The sequence below is a fragment of the Chiloscyllium plagiosum genome, unplaced genomic scaffold (genome assembly GCF_037043375.1).
Source record: "Chiloscyllium plagiosum isolate Xiang-an unplaced genomic scaffold, Cpla_swu_hap1 HiC_scaffold_2, whole genome shotgun sequence".
Taxonomy (NCBI): domain Eukaryota; kingdom Metazoa; phylum Chordata; class Chondrichthyes; order Orectolobiformes; family Hemiscylliidae; genus Chiloscyllium; species Chiloscyllium plagiosum.
The window spans coordinates 6,094,653-6,111,704 of record NW_028270140.1 but is presented as its reverse complement, the minus strand read 5'-3'; the positions used below and the strand labels follow the sequence as shown (position 1 = coordinate 6,111,704).

Below are 17,052 nucleotides of genomic sequence, written 5' to 3'. Positions count from 1 at the left end.
GTTTAAAAATTCAAATGATCTCAGTGGCCAGGAGATGTGCTTGGCACCAATTAAAAGGGGGGTGTTGCCAGTCTGGGGCCAAAGACCAGACAGGTAGTATCCATGTTTGGGACAACTATTGCTTTACCAAAGTGAATGGGTGGCCCTTCAGAGGGCTATGAAGCACATGCAATGACTCAGTGGTCACGTTGATGTAAGTAGTTCCAGGAAAATATTGGTTATAGAGTCATCGAGTCATACAGCATGGAAACAGACTCTTTGGTCCAACTCGTCCACACCATTCAAGTTTACCAAACTAAACTAGTCCCATTTGCCTGTGTTTAGCCCATATGTCTCTCAACCTTTCCTATTCATGTACCTGTTCTAAATGTTGTAACTGTATCTGAATCTAAAACAGAAAAGCTTTATTTGGTCCTTGTAAAAACGTGATAGTTATACACTCATGTGTACACTAACGTGTGCCAGATTGTTCAGATTCCACAAAGTAAGGTTTAAAAATTCAGTTCTATACCAGGCAGAGTCCGTAACAACCTCCTTAAGGAGCTTTGAGGATTGTAAACTGGTGGTGAACAAGCTTCCTGTTTACTCAACCCTCACCAGTCCTTTGAAAATTACAAAACTATAAAAATGACAAACTATACCAGGGTCATCAGGATCAAGATGACTGCCAACACTGCAATTGTCAAATCCCACCCTCATTGGTATTGACCCCTTGTATTTGGAAAATCCAACACTGCGTGCTTTTGTGTGAGCCACCCATAAACATGGCCATTATGTCAGGGTAATTTTGGATATTTCCTCCCTCTCTATCCACTGCATCAGTTTAACAAGATGAGAAGAGGAACAAGCACTTAAACATCTCACTGTTCATGACTGATCTGCCAGGTAAACTGGAAAGACACAGGGACAATTCTTGTTAAAAATCCATCAAAGTATTGGTCTACCTCTCTACCAAGAAGTCAGTTCATCAATCATCTGGTGCACCAGACTGACCAAAATCAGATTTGAGTCATTGAACTGCAGTTGAGGATTGAATTGGTTCCAATCTTCCATCCAAGGCATGGAATGCTTTACCTCTCTCCAACATTCTCTGAGGAGGACCATTGCCATGTCGTTGGTCATTACACAGCAGACAATCCAGATATGAGCTCTTTAGATGTCAGGTAATACCTCACTGGTGGGTTCAAGTGGAATAAAGCCGATGGATATGTTGTGCTGAATGGTACTTCAGACCTATTCAGATACAAATGCCACTTTGTAGTTGTGCTTATCTGAGCAAAAATAATCAGTGATCAACATGAACTGACTGATGGATAAGCATGACACCACAAAGTGGAAAACCATATGGCTGCTGAATATTATTGGTCCTGTCCTCACCTTCCACAAAGTTGGGCCTCTGTTTGGTCAAATTACATTTTTACAGCATTAGGCTTTGATTGACTAAAGGTGAGATTGCCCCACCATTTTGTAACAAAGCACCGCTTCTGAGAGCTGCCACTAGGGAGCAGTGATGAGGCTGTGAATTCAGGCAGTCTGTAAAAAAGCTCAGATGAAGGTGGGATGTCATTGTGAGGCTGCTGGCATTGACCAGGCAGCGTGGTGGGAATAATGTGTGAGGGAGTTGGCCTCTCCTGGGTGCAGCCTGTCCAAACAGGAGGTGCCCCTGTAGCCTGCACAAAGACAACAAGGTGGAACCCTGAGGGACAGGCACATGGGATGGTCTCTGCAGGTACAATTCCAGCTGAAACTGAATGAAGCCCTTGTGTGGTAATCAATTGATCATTTATGAGCCTCAATTAGCTCACAGGCAAACACTCTACCCCAGGTATAATAGTTACAGGGCACAGTAGGTAACAGTCACAGTGCTGTTGTGATCATAATGGATTTTATATCCCTTCTTGTGCATCTAAGTCCTCGGCCATAATAATTGTAATTATCCACACTTCACAAAGTGGCAGTTCCTAGCTTCAGATCTCTGAGATACAATAATTTGAAGGAAGCGTGTCCTTAGATTATTGTCACGCAGTGACAATAGATTATTTCACCAGTTTGCTGAAAATTATAATTGTTGCATAGTGACTGCAGAGGGATAACCAGGGAACAACAGGAGGAAGAAAAGTTCCACTTCTCAATATGGTATTAAAAGGCCACTGGAACTATCTACAAATATCCTCCTCTATTGAATCTTGTGTGCAAAATAAAAATAGTTGACTTATAAAAGATCTGACCAAAGAAATGAAGTTTAAAGACAAATAGTGTTGACATGGTCAACAATGGACTCTACACATATAGATGTTTAATGATTTCTGAAAGAAATTAATTTAAATAACTAAATGCTTTACAAGGGATGTAATTCTTTGTAAGTACTTAATCCTTTGAAATTTGCTTCCCATGGTTAAGAAGGCATTTAGCACGCCTGCCTTCATTGCTCAGACCTTTGAGTACAGATGTACTGTGTCCAGTTCCAGTCATCCTGTCAAACGAAAGATATTATTAAATTGAAGAGGGTTCAGAAAATATTTACCAGGATGTTGCTGGGAATGGAGGGTTTGAGATAAAAAGAAAGGTTGGGTAGGCTTGTACTTTTTTAACTGGAGTGTAGCAGGTTGAGGGGTGTTTATAAAATCATGAGGGCCACAGATAATGTCAATAGCAAGGGTATTTTCCCTAGAGTGGGTGACTTCAAGACTAGGGGCCATATTTTTAAACTGAGAGGAAGAAGATTTGTAAAGGACATAGGGGCAACTTTTTTACACAGAGAGTAGTTCATGTATGAACTGCCAGAGGAAGTGGTGGATGCAGGTACAGTGACAATATTTTCAAGGCATTTGGATAAGTACATGAATAGTAGATTAGGAGGGATGTGTGCCAAATGCAGGCAAATGGGACTAGTTTAGTTTGGGAACGTGGTTGGTGTGGACTAGTTGGACTGAAGTTTCTGCTTCTATGCTGCATGACTCTGACTCTATAAGTACTGTTTAGAGGTAATCTTATTCCAAAGCTTTAACATCAGCCTGTTACTGTATTAACGTCTGTTTCTGTAGAAATGAAACCAAATATTACAAATGTGTAAAGAGAAAAGAGCTCACAACCAGATCCTATACTCTGAAATTCTTTATAATATCGCAAGTACCAGGTCCAAATTAATCTCAGAATCTCCCAGTTGCACAAGCTCCGAAATTACTGATATGTTCTCCTGCCGTGCCCAATCAATTGTTCCACTTGTCAATCATTTTAAGTATCTCAGAACTAACTTTAAAGCAACTCAGCAGCAAAAAAAGCGGTGATTTTTACTAATCTGAAAGATCCAGACAATGAACAGAACTCCCCTAGGCTGCACTTAGAGTAAATGTATTGCAGCAGGCTTGCCATTATTGTTCTGCATACCACAGGATGTTACAAGTGTATTTTGTTACCGATAAATCATTTCACCTCTCATTGTGAGTGAAAAACCCAGAAACACTTCAAAATTGTTTCTTGTGTAAGTGACTTATTAAATGTAAATGTTATTGTAAAGCATCTGCATTTATGGATTCCATGTTTTACACAAGACTGCAAGACACGCTAATTAAAATTTTTATAAACTGTTTTCAGTAACTACTCACACTTTTTTGACAATATTTATTTCTCTTGAAAATGATGTATGAAAGTTTAGTGACTACATGTCAGAACCATGAGAATTAGTGTTTCATTTTACAGTTAGGACATCATAATAAATAGTCATGAATAATCTTGAATCCTTTTGTACTATGTTGAAACATGACTATAGATTTCTCTTGATACATGTTCAGTTGTTACTTCAGAATACACAAGCTTTTGGAATGAGAATGGCCCCTACATTCATGAACACCTACATCAGTCGTAATTCTGCTTTCATGCAGATATAGCTACTTGGAGCAGTCAAGCCCAAGAATTTTTAAAAATTGTCACAATCTAAAACAGCTCTCATTACTACACACCTGACAGTGGGAAAAATAATTCCCATTCATACAGCCAATTCAGCTTTATTTAAATCTCCAACAACTTGCGAACATAATATTGTGGATTATAACCTTGCAACAGCCAAAATGGGGTGAACTCTCAACAAATTTTACGAGATGACATGATCCATGCTGGTGTGTACCATGCCAAAGCCCCTTTCCCCTTTGGGAGAAAATGGATATGACCAGGGATGGGGGCAGGACCTCCAACTCTGTCAGTGGCCCACCACTTTTAAAGGTTTAAGACTCCACACAATCTGGCACAAGATGTAATAAAGTAGATTTAATCTCTTTATTTTCATTATTCTGTCATGCGCTTACATTCTGGGCGACATGTATTTATAGTCCTCACATCAATTTTTGATAATTGTACTTTCAGATTCATAACTTACGAATATTTATTAGATTATTTTTTCAATTGTTGAAAGTTGAACCAGATCATTTTTTGCATCAAGACAACATTTGTTAGAGAGAGAGATCATTTGATTTCGCAACGACTGCAAGTGATTGAGAATATTTCTGCCGATATTTCATAATGTTACATTTCTGTGCCTCTCTTCAGGAATATTTTCCAGCACCCATTCAAGCCGATGTGGAACAGCAACAGGTATTATTCCTTCCAGCCATCCCCCAAGCCAACCTTCCCCTGTGCATAATGTGCAAGGGAGCGCCCACAGCGCACAGACGCAGCTCCCCCCACTCCAGGTGGTGGAAGAGGGCAGTGAGAGGTAGGTGAATGTTAGATTTCATGGATTGGATGTCAGTTAAATCAATACTGGCTTTATATCTGATACTAGAAGCCAATTGTCATTGACATTTTTTGATAAAATTCTTGAACTCCATGAAGTGAAAATAACTTGACAGAAAACTTAGCCAATGAGCACTGATTCTGGGTTCAATAACCAACAGCCCTTGAGAAGATGGTAGTGATCCACCTTCTAGAATCCCTGCAGTCTGTGTCGTGTTGGTACGCTCACTGTGCTGTTAAGAATTGTTTGGGTTTTGACCCAGTGACAATGAAAGAATGTAGCTACAACTCCAAGTCAGAATATTGTGTTGCTTGTAGGGCAACTTGCAAGTAATAGCATTCCAATAGATTTATAGCCTTTATCCTTTAAGGCAGGTAGAGGCTGTGAGATTGAAAAATACAGTCAAAGGAGTATTGATGAGTTGCTCCACTGCATCTTGTTTATACCAGACACTGTTACCATTGCGATTGGTAGTTGCTAGAGTGAAGATTGAGGGTGGTGGGATGGGTTGCTTTGTCCTGGATGTTATCAAGCTACATGAGTGTTGTTGGAACTGTATTCTTCCAGGGCACAAAGGCAGCATTTCATCAAACTTCTGACTTGGGACTAAACAGAACATAGAACATTACAGCACAGTACAGGCCCTTCAGCCCTCGATGTTGCGCCGACCTGTCATACCAATCTGAAGCCCATTTAACCTACACTATTCCATGTACGTCCATATGCTTGTCCAATGACGACTTAAATGTACTTAAAGTTGGCAAATCTACTACCGTTGCAGGCAAAGCATTCCACACCCTGACTACTCTCTGAGTAAAGAAATTACCTCTGACATCTGTCCTATATCTATCACCCCTCAATTTAAAGCTATGCCCCCTCGTGCTCGTCGTCACCATACTTGGAAAAAGGCTCTCCCTGTCCACCCTATCTAACCCTCTGATGCACATAATATTAATAGAGTGTAACTAAAGCAGTAATGCATGCCACATCATTTAAAATACTCTCATTCAGGATAGTAAGTAATGAAATAGACAACTACAACAATGATGTGAGATGTGAAGATCTAGCAGAGTGTGGCCGAGGAGGAGAGAGATAGAGTCAGTGAAATGGGAGTGAGGTGAAGAGGGAGACAATGAAAGGGGAGTGAGCAGGAGAGAGGGACTGTGCAATGGAGTGAGCCAGGACACGTACACACAGGTTAAATGAAAGTTAAATTCAATTCCTTAATTTCGCCCCTGTAGCCTCCTCTGCTTTAGTGAGTAGGATTTAGGACCTCATCTCTCTCTGACTCTGTTTCTTAAGCAAAAAGGCAAAAAAGGGTTTATTAATGTTTATTGGCACTTTTTAAAGATCATTTGTTAATGTTATCAATTTATTCCTTTGACATTGCTTATTGTTGATGAGCAGGTTGTTGACAATTTCTCTACACTTAATTTTTTATTGAGGTGTATACATTCGTGTTTCATGTTTTGCCCACCAAAACCTCAGGTAAATAGCTGCTAGTTTTCACGCTGATAGGGAAGGACAGTTTTAAAAGTGCAGTTGTGCAAATAGTTTTACTTTTCGCAGAATAAATGGGAAGTGTTGGAAATGCTCAGCATGTCCAGCAGTAACTGCAGAGGAACAAAGGTCAGAGACTGTCTGTCAGAACTTTTGCAAATCGTGGACCAGAAGTTTGACTGTGATTTCTCTCTTTCTAACTCTCACTCTCTCTCTCTGTGTCCTTCCAAGTTGCTGCCTGGTTTGCTGAGAATTTCCAGAATTTTCTCTTAACATTTCAGATTTTCACCATGTGCAGTAGATTGGTGTGATTGGAATAATTTGATTAGGGATAGTCAACACAGTCTTGTGAATGGTAGGTCGTGCCTCACTAACCTTACAGAGTTTTTTGAGAAGGTGACAAAATAGGCAGAAGAAGGTAAAGCAGTTGATGTGGTGTATATGGACTTCAGTAAGGCATTTAATAAGGTTCCACACGGTAGACTATTGCACAAAATACGGAGTTTCGGGATTGAAGGGATTTAGTGGTTTGGATCAGAAATTGGCTTGCTGAAAGAAGACAGAGAGTGATCGTTGATGGTAAATGTTCATCCTGGAGCTCAGTTACCAGTGGTGTACCGCAAGGATCTCTTTGTCATTTTTATAAATGATCTGGATGTGGGCATGGACGGATGGGTTAATAAATGGATGACACTAAGGTAGACAGAGTTGTGGATAGTGGCAAAGAATGTTGTGAGTTACAGAGAGACATAGGTAAGATGCAGAGCTGGCCTGAGAAGTGGAATGCGGAAATATGTGAGGTAGTTCACTTTGGAAGAAGTAACAGGAATGCAGAGTACTGGGCTAATGGTAAAATTCTTGGCAGTGTGGATGAACAGAGAGATCTTGGTGTCCAGGTGCTTAAATCCCTGAAAGTTGCCACCCCGGTTGATAGTATTGATAAGAAGGCAAATGGTGTTGGTGTTTATTGACAGGGGGATTGAGTTTCGGACCCCTGAGGTCATGCTTCAGCTGTACAAGACACTGGTAAGGCCGCACCTGGAGTATTGTGTGCAGTTCTGGTCACCACATTATAGGAAGGATCTGGAAGCTTTGGAAAGGGTTCAGAGGAGATTTACTAGGATGTTGCCTGGTATGGAAGCAAGGTCTTAAGAGGAAAGAGGAACTGAGGCTGTTTTCATTGGAAAGAAGAAGGTTGAGAGGTGACCTAATCGAGATGTGTGAGATAATCAGAGCATTAGATAGGGTGGACAGTGAGATCCTTTTTCCTCAGATGGTGAAGGCTAACACGAGGGGACATAGCTTTAAGTTGAGGAATTACAGATATCGGACAGATATTAGGGGTAGTTTCTTCACTCAAAGTGTAGTAGGGACGTAAAATGGCCTGCCTGCAACAGTAGTAGACCCGCTGACATTTTGGGCATTTTAATGGGCACTGGTCATATGTATGGATAGTAATGGAATGGTATAGGTTAGATGGGCATCAGATTAGTTTCACAGGTCAGCACAACATCGGAGGCCAAAGGGCCTGTACTGTGCTGTAACATTTTATGTTCTATGTTCTATTGGTGTCCTCTTGCATGGTCCATGCTGGAAAGTTGTAAGATTAATTAGTTTCAATTTAACATGAGAAAATATTTATCAGTCAATACCAAATGTAATTTTTTTTTGTTGCTAAGTTGCTGACCAGATATTGCATTGGGCCAGACTCAAAGAAGCAAAGATAGTTGCATAACATAAATGGTCAAGTTGTGAGTTATTGTCTGATGGTGCAATGGTTGTGAAGTGTATCATAGTTAGCGCTCAATGGGCTTTATAAATAGCGGCATAGAGCACAACAGTCAAGAAATTTTGCAAATCCTCTATAAGAGACCTTTACCCCACTGTGACTATGGTTCCCAAAAATGGATAAAGCCAACAATTTTTCACCTTCACCCTGAGCCTGTCCACTAGTATGGAGCATTTGAAAGCCTTAAAATATATCCCAGAGCTCTGCACACCATTCACGGCCCAAACCACTGTAACCTATTCCCAGGCGTGCAGTGTCCAAAATGAAATGAAATTGCAGATATCTGTTTTGCCATAAGAAGATCCAGCTTCAAGATTTCCACTTCAATACTTCTTTTCTCTTGCAATCTTTAGTTAATCCATGTCAGTGTTATGCCCAGACTTGACCAATATTTCCCGTCCCTTTCATTTTCCATCCTCCATAAGCTTGAACTCATTAATGTTTTTGGTGCTGCAGCACAGAACCTCTCTGTACCTGTTCAGATCCTGATGCAGTGGGAATACAGCTCTCTTTTAGGAATTGCAGGCTAACTTCAGGTGGTGTTAGTTTTGGATTATTGGTGAAGAGCACTGCCTTCCAACAGCCTGTTTGATTTTGGATTGCCATGGTGAATGAAGTTTGTCGACTACCGACACTGCAACAAATAGGCCTCGCAATCTGCATGCCTGTTTGTGGGCTGGGTCCAATTTTTCTCTCAATGTTTATTTGGATGTATATCTTATCTAATCATTTCTTTAATGATTGTGGCATCCACAACAAGGAATCCCAGCTCTCCCCACTATGGCCATTTTGAAAACCTGGGGTACTATTGGGTCTTAGCCCAATCCAGGGCAGAGAGGACTTTCTTGGGAAAGTCCAGTTTGGAGCATCTGCAGGCCCATGACTCAAGAAAGAACATAGAACAATACAGTGCAGGAAAGGCCCTTCGGCCCTTGATGTTGTGCTGACCTGTGAACTAATCTAAGCCCATCCCCCTACACTATCCCATCAAAGGACTGCAATGTTTGATGTTTCAATTTTATTTCTCTAATTTTTCTGCTTTTATGTTAAGAAACTGTAGCGCTGAATTTTTTAGCTTATTTCTTCATGTTTGTATTTCTGTAACTAAGATTTTGTATCTAGGTATTTTGTACATAAGATGGTGCTGTGTTGGTGACATGGTATGCATTTCACTGTACCACCTACTTGAGTACACGTGACCATAAATCCTAGATCTAAAATCTAAACCTATAGCCAATCCATTTGTTTAGGTTGGATCCTAATTCAATCTGCTATACTCATGTCCCTGTGAATCTGTCTCCAACAAATAGATGTATATTATTTTGTCCTTGGGAGTTTAACAGATTGTTGTCCATATGTTGGATTGGGTAAACTTTCAAACATTTCTTGTATTTCAATATTTTAGCACAAATGCCAGTTTCCATCTTTCTCTCTAGACCAGTTCCCTGTCCAGAAGTCAACATCACCACTGGGGAAGAGCCCAACTTTTATCTTTTATCTTTGTAAAATTAACCCGGCACAAATAAATAAAACACCCAATCAACAGATTAGAAGCATTGTCAACCTAGCCCCTGTGATAATCCAGCTCATTATTTTAACCAACCTGCTCAAACCTGCATTTACATATCTCCAGAACCGATGACATTTGAACTTGAATTTTCTGGACTGGAGGTAGGGACATTACCACTCTGCCACAAGATCTTTTTCAAAGGTCCAGTGAAGATCACCTGCTCTCAATGAAATCTGGACCTCTCTAAGTTTACCCTGTAAGGACATATATTTTTAATTCTGATAGACACCTTTCCTTTAAGAAAAGTGATTATATTTAGACAAGGATGCAGAGATATAAATAAACAGCAACAATATCAGATTTCCCAGTATCATGTAGCAAGATGTCCTTCTTCTAGAATGTTTAGCACTGATTTTTTTTTTCTTAGTGGAACAGGTTGATTGTTGATAACGAGTACCTGCCACTTAAACTTGGAGATTTCTTACCTCTCCAGCATCTGCTTAAAAGTACTCATATCTATTCGAAGGCTTTTTTCACTTGTACTGCTCCTAAAATGTTCACTATCCCACAAAGGCTGATTATCTATGTATCATTTTAATGGAATTATTCTTTTAGTCCCTTTTACATAAAGCATTTCTCTGAGGTTCTTGGGCTAATAGAACACCATCAGTGGGAGCCAGCGTTTCAGACACTAACATGCTCTTCTCCATTCTGCTTATTTTCTTTGCCTCCCATGCCAAGGAGAAACTATTCCCATTTTCTCCCACAAGGAATATCATAAATCGTCCTGCATGAGAAAATCCACTGCCAAGTCTTGTATGCAAGACATCGCTTAAAATCGTTAATGTCATATTATTGTGGTCACCCAAAGCTGAGAACTTCAGCATAAATTTATCTATTTTCAAATTATTTTAAAGTTGTATTTGCTCATAAGACATCCTCCACCTTTGGATTTGTCATGGCCAGACTAAGTTCCAACACTTCACAACTTATATCTGGTCTGGTGTGTGTGCCTAGCCAGTTGAGCTGTACATCAAGACTTGTCCACTGTTCTTGCTCAACCTTGATAGCAGCCTCATCTTGCTGTCCAGATCTGGTATGAATATCTGGGAAAGGATTGACATTTTCCCCCAAAAAGACTCTGGATGTAGAATTACATTGACTCATGCTGCTTAATTCCCAAATCTGTATATTTGTAAATTCCAGGAGATTGCGAATTTTGAACTCCTTCCTTATCTGATTAATAATCTTTCCTTTTCTCCAAAGTCATTGGTGAAGCCCCACCCACAATCACCCATTGACATGCATCTTAAAGACACACAAATGTTTTCTATTGTAGTGCCAATAGAACATTTCTAGATAGGCATTCAGTTGTGAACAGCCTAACATTATACAGTAAATAGCAGGACCCTTTGGAGCATTGATATACAGAGGGATCTTGGGGTACAAGTCTACAGTTCCCTGAGTATGGCAACATATGTGGATAAATTAGTAAAGAAGGCATCTGGCATTCTGCCTTCACTCATCTAGGCGTTGAGTACCAAGCCATTTTGCAACTGTACAAAACTTTATCCAGGCTATATTTGGAGTATTGGTGCAATTCTGGTCATCACACTATAGGAAGAATGTGGAGGCTTTGGAAAGAGTGCAAAAACAGGTTTACCGGAGGATGTTCTGAAGAAATATCACTTGACTCAAAACATTAAATCTGCTTTCTCTCCACAGATGCTACCAGACCTGCTGGGTTTCTCAAGCAATTTGGCAATTTCTATTTTGTTTACCGGGATGTTTCCTGGATTGGGATGTATTAGCTACAGGAGAGGTTGGATTAATTAGTATTGTTTTCACTAGTGCAGTGGAGGCTTAGGGTGACCGTATAGAAGTTTACAAAGTTGTGAGAGGCATGGGTAGTCAGAGGCTATTTCCCTGGGTGGAAATGTCAAATACTAAGGGGTATAGGTTCAAAATGAGAGGGAAAAGTTTAAAGGAGATGTGCATTGCAAGTTTGTCTACACAGCTGGTGGTAGTGCCTGGAACACATTGCCAAAGGAGGTGATAGAAGCAGATTCATTGACAAAGTTGAAGAGGCATTTAGTCAGATGCATGAACAGACAGGGAATAGAGGGATACAGACCTTGTGCAGGCAGATGGGGTTAGTTTGGAATGCCATCGTACTTGGCACAGACAGGGTGGGCTGAAGGGCCTGCTCCTGTGCTGTACTATGCTAGGATCTTCCTCCATGTTAACAGAGTTATCCCAACTTAAAAATACCACACCCACAAACTGTCATTTCACCCGAAAATGTATTTATGTAATTCCTGAGCTTCTCCTCTATTCCTGGTGTTTCCTTTGGGGGTCATAGGAATTCTTGCTTTGAGCAGGTTCCTATAAGAAATGCCATTTTATTATCTGTAGAGGGATCCTGCTGAGAAAAGGTTGTTTAAATGGCTGAAAAACATTTGCAAAATAAACTTCCTAGCCTTCGGAAAGCCTGTTTGAGATTCTCTTTCACCCAAACATTCCTCAAAGCCTCTAGCTCCCAACGTAGCATTGGCTTTATAATAGGTTCCAGCGGGTGGAACTCTATCCATATAGATCCATCTATATGACGATCTATCACCAATTTCCAAATGAACTCTGAATTCTTTCTCATTCTGTAACTCTTTGTTTCGCCTCTTCTAAGCTATCTTCTGTTCTACTGATAGCAACAAATAGGTAAAAACAAGGACTGCAGATGCTGGAAACCAGAGTGTAGATTAGAGTGGTGCTGGAAAAGCACAGCAGGTCAGGCAGCATCCGAGGAGCAGGAAAATTGATGTTTTGAGCAAAAGCCCTTCATCAGGAATAGAACAAATGCCTCCCAATCATGGGGACTCCTACTTTTATCTGTGTCAAGAGGGTTCTGCATTACCATTGCTATTATGTTGCCTTGTCCAACTGTTTTCTCACACTGAGACCTCTCTGCCTTATTCCTACAAAGAGATCTCCTAGAAATCCTTTCTAGTATACGTGATCTTGTCCATCTAAGTATATTCCCTGAATGACCTTGGAACTGTGTCTACTAGTCCTCCACTCTTGTACCCCCGTTGCCAATCCATGGCCCTCACTTCTTGACCTAATCTTGGACCATGTCATCAGCTTTTATATTTATCCATAAATGTGTCTGCACATGCCCAGTAGCCACCCTCATGTCATCTGACTCTGCTGGGCGGAAAACTACCCGAGAAACTACTTTAGCAAATGATTTCCACAAGATGTTTTTTCTCTTATTCTTTGCAATCAGTGCATGTATCTATGTATATTGATAGTCATAGAGGCATACAGCACGGAAACAGGCCCTTCAGCCCAATTTGTTTTCGAAAACCTGGTTTCCCAAACTTAACCAGTCCCATTTGCCTGCATTTGGACCATAACACTCTAACCCTTTCCTATGCATATAGCTGTGCAAATGTCTTTTAAAAGTTGTAATTGTACCTGTATCTACCACTTCATCTGGCAATTCATTCCATACACTCACCATCCTCTGTGTGGAAAGATTGCCCCTCATGTCCCTTTTAAACCTTTCCCCTCTCACCCTAAACCTAAGCCCACTGGTTTTGGACTCCCCCACCCAAGAAAAAAAACTTGGCTATTCGCCTTTTCAATGCCCCTCATGAATTTGTAAATCTCTATAGGGCCACCCCTCAGCCTCCAATATCCCAGAGAAAAAGGATCCAGCCTATCCAGCCTGTCCTTATAACTCAAAGTCTCTAGTCCCAACAACATCCTTGTAAATTTTCCACACCCTTTCTAGTTTAACAACATCTTTCCGAAAGCAGGATGACCAGAATTGTAAGCAGTAAGGTCTGCCTCTCTGATTCCAGATTGTAGAACTTCAGGGAATGTAAAGTGCAGAACAACCTCAGTTATCTGAACATCAGTTATCTGAATTTTGGATTATCCAAACAAGATCTCAAGGTCCCGTAAATGCTTCTTTTGTTTACGATCATATCAGTTATCTGAACAATCAGTTATCTGAACAATCGGTTATCTGCACAAAACACTCCCTGCCCATCTCGTTCAGATAATCGAGGTTCTATGTCATCATCAACACTTTCTCCCATCTTCCCATAGTTTGAAAGATAATAATGCAACTCCAGCACTCATTAGGAATATGCCTGTGTATGCTGATTCCCATTATTTTATATTTATTATCCTTCTGTGCTGGAGTGGTCTTTTTACCTGCAAGTTTATTATCCAAACATTTTTCCTGAAGTTTCCATTCTCCTTCTCATACTAAACAATGCCATTAGTTTTTAAATCTTACCTGGATAGTCTGCTGCGATGAATTAAAAGATCACCTTTGTTTTCTGATGCTTTAGTTTTAATGAACACTTTTCTGTTGATCTCCAGCATCTGCAGACCTCACTGTCTCCCACTTTTCTGTTGATGTATATCATGGGATATATATCGCTGGTTAGATCAGTGGAGTTAGAAAAAAAACACACTGATATTTGCTCATTCTAGTGCTGAACGATCAAAATGCAGTTTTGAAGGCAATTATGAACATAGAACAGTACGCTCAGGAACAGGCCCTTTGGCTCACTATGTCCATGCCAAAATGATGCTATTCTAAACTAATCCCATCTGCCTGCACATAGTCTCTCTGTTCCCTGTCTAGATTAGGGTAGTGCTGGAAAAGCACAGCAGGTCAGGCACCATCTGAGGGGCAGGAAAATCGACATTTCAGGCAAAAGCCCTTCATCAGAAAACGTCGATTTTGCCCGAAACATCGATTTTCCTGCTCCTCGGATGCTGCCTGGCCTGCTGTGGTATTCCAGCACCACACTACTCTTGACTCTGATCTCCAGCATCTGCAGACCTCATTTTCTCCCTGTTCCCGACCTGTTCGTGTGTCTGTCTAAATGCCTCTTAAATTTTGCTATCATATCTGCTTCTACCACCTTTCCTGACGGCACGTTCTAGTCAGCTTCAAAAACCTTACCTCGCACATCTCCTTTAACCTTTCCCCCTCTCACCTTAAAACTAGTATTTCACATTTAGCAGTCTAATCATGCACTAATTGGTATGGGCTATTAGCCCAACTATCTATAAAGATTTCTTTTTACATGCAGTGTCCATGCTAGTGCCATTGCAAATGACAGATTGGCTGATCTGCCAGTGTTTTGTGCAACATCACTATTTAAGTTCTTGCACGCATTTCGACATTTCACAAATTAACTTCGGATATCCACAAAGAATTTTGTTAGTGACCCAAAGCCTATGCCAATCCTCTTTCCCATGACTTTCTTCAGTATAGTCCAGCTCTCCATATTGTCTAAAATGATGGATCTGCCAAACCTGGTCACTGTATCTACAATATGTAATGGATAAACATTCTGGTCTTCTTTCCATATCTTCAGATCTGTGGCTAATAATTCCCCAAGTAAAAGGAACACTTCTTGCCAGACAGAGTGGTGTCTTTTAATGTTCGATACATTCATCACATTGTGACGCGATCTATTCTACAGGAGATTCATGGTCTTTATGCACAACACCAGCATCCTTTAACAGTTGCTTTACTGTTGGTGAGGGGGGGGATGAGCAAACCAATTATGCATATTTCATACAAACCTCTTCTTAAGAGCAATACTCCTATCTCAGAGGACAGCAATGGACCTTTTGGAGATCTTGACAAGGAAGCCTCAGTTTCCTCAGCGGAGTACAATAATGTCCAGATTCCATGAATTTGACACTTTACCGAATGTAAAAGTTATTTCATTCAAGCAGGTAGAATCTTCCTACTGTTGACACTATTTTGTCTGTTTTGTTCAAGATTTCCAAATAACAGTTGAGCCAAACAATGTCATATATTGTTGAGGTACAGCCACTGCCTTATACGCTACAATTGAACAATTAGCAACTAACAATATTTTTACACAATTTATGTTTTCACCACCAGCACAATATTTTATTGCTGTTCATCCTCATCATATCCGCCCTCAGCATCTCCTGTTTCATGAGTTGCTTCAGATATTTGACTCTTTATTTTTGGACAATTCCTGACAGTGATATTTCAAGACACACTTGAAACATCTGATTCTCATTCTATGTGGATGTTTTGGATTCATTCACTTTTGGCACTCAACAATCCTATATTTTCCCTTGATTCCAAAATCTATTAAAGGTGCCTGTTCTGAAAATATTTTAGTTCTAATTTGACGCATTCATTGTGAGGGAAAAACCAAAGCCAAACTTTGCTTCTTCTTGATTGAGGAAGGGACCTATTACACCTCCAGCTCATTTTTCCACTGATCAAATGGCTCCAGTTCCAAAAATACCTTTGGATAATCATAATTCATGATCATGCAGTGTGACTCAGCAATTTCATTTAAATAAGCCACGAGAAGCTTCACTTCTGTCAGAAAAAGGGATAACCTTTTACTTTCTTTATCTTCCCACCTGGAGAAGTTAATCCTCACTATCACGTATAACAGACTGGTGTCCATATGTTGACTTGGGCTGCAAAATACGATTTGCAAGAGTTTTATTTATTGTAAATCGATAGATTAGTATACGCACTAGTCTCCACCTTTCACTGCCCAGAAGCCATCTCCCTACTGGGGGAGAATGCAGCTCCCACAGTGAATGAGCAGTATGCACAATCAGTTGTGGGACTGATCTGGTTAACCATGTTGCATTTCTAAAACAAAAGCAGAAAGTGCTGGAAAAACTCAGCAGGAGGGGCAGCACCTGTGAAGAGTAAGCAGAATTAATGTTTCAAGACCGACCCTTCTTCAGATTAAAAAACGCAACAGAACTGCAGGAAATCAGAAACAAAGTGCTGGGAAAGCTGAGCAGGTCTGGCAGCATCAGTGAGGGAAATTAGAGTTAACATTTTGGATCCAGTTAGGAAGGATTCTGAGGAAAGGTCACTGGATCCAAAACGTTAATGCTGCTTTCTCCCCATAGATGCTGCCAGACCTGCTGAACTTTTCCAGCACTTTCTGCTTTTACTGTTGACCCTCCTTCAGAACTTTCATTTCGAACTCTGACACAGGGGACAATGCAAGCGTTTTGTTTTCTGAATGCAGATGACAGCTTTCTTAATGCATGCACTTACATTTCATATGAAAAATAAAATTTACAGTTTCTGCTGAAATTTGTATTTTTTTTCTATCATTACTGCTCCTGAACCTAGCAACGAGGAATTCTACAAAAGCTGTTCCCTGTGGTTCAGTGTCTAATTCTCATCATTTCTGCATGGAATCTCAGCCTTTGATTCATGCATTCCATAAAAGTACAGCAAGCTTTGGCCACTAACCAATGAGAGAACTTCATGCATTAATGCATTATATTATTCCTCTTCTGCATTTGTGAACCATCTGATTGTTTTAACATTTTGACAAATTTCATGCCTCCCTGTGGTTTATTTCTAATATTATGTTTTCATATTATTTGGAAATAGTTTAGATACCTGTACAGTCATGTGAGCTTTTTTCTGAGATTTGGACGGCTGTAGTGAGTATCCAAAGAAACACAATG

The 17,052-nt window shown here is 40.3% G+C and overlaps 1 protein-coding gene across 7 annotated transcripts in view; it reads left to right on the top strand.

Annotated features, from left to right (window-relative positions):
• Window positions 1–17,052, top strand: part of LOC122564092 (zinc finger protein GLIS3-like) — a 577,543-nt gene that overhangs the window by 485,147 nt on the left and 75,344 nt on the right. For all 7 annotated transcript variants that reach the window (XR_015759424.1, XM_087994473.1, XM_043718678.2 and 4 more), the window contains one exon: window positions 4,543–4,708. Coding sequence is in view for 6 of the 7 variants with exons in the window: in XM_087994473.1 (XP_087850599.1) it covers window positions 4,543–4,708 (166 nt within the window). In the remaining variant the exon portion in view is untranslated. The remainder of the gene's footprint in view (window positions 1–4,542; window positions 4,709–17,052) is intronic.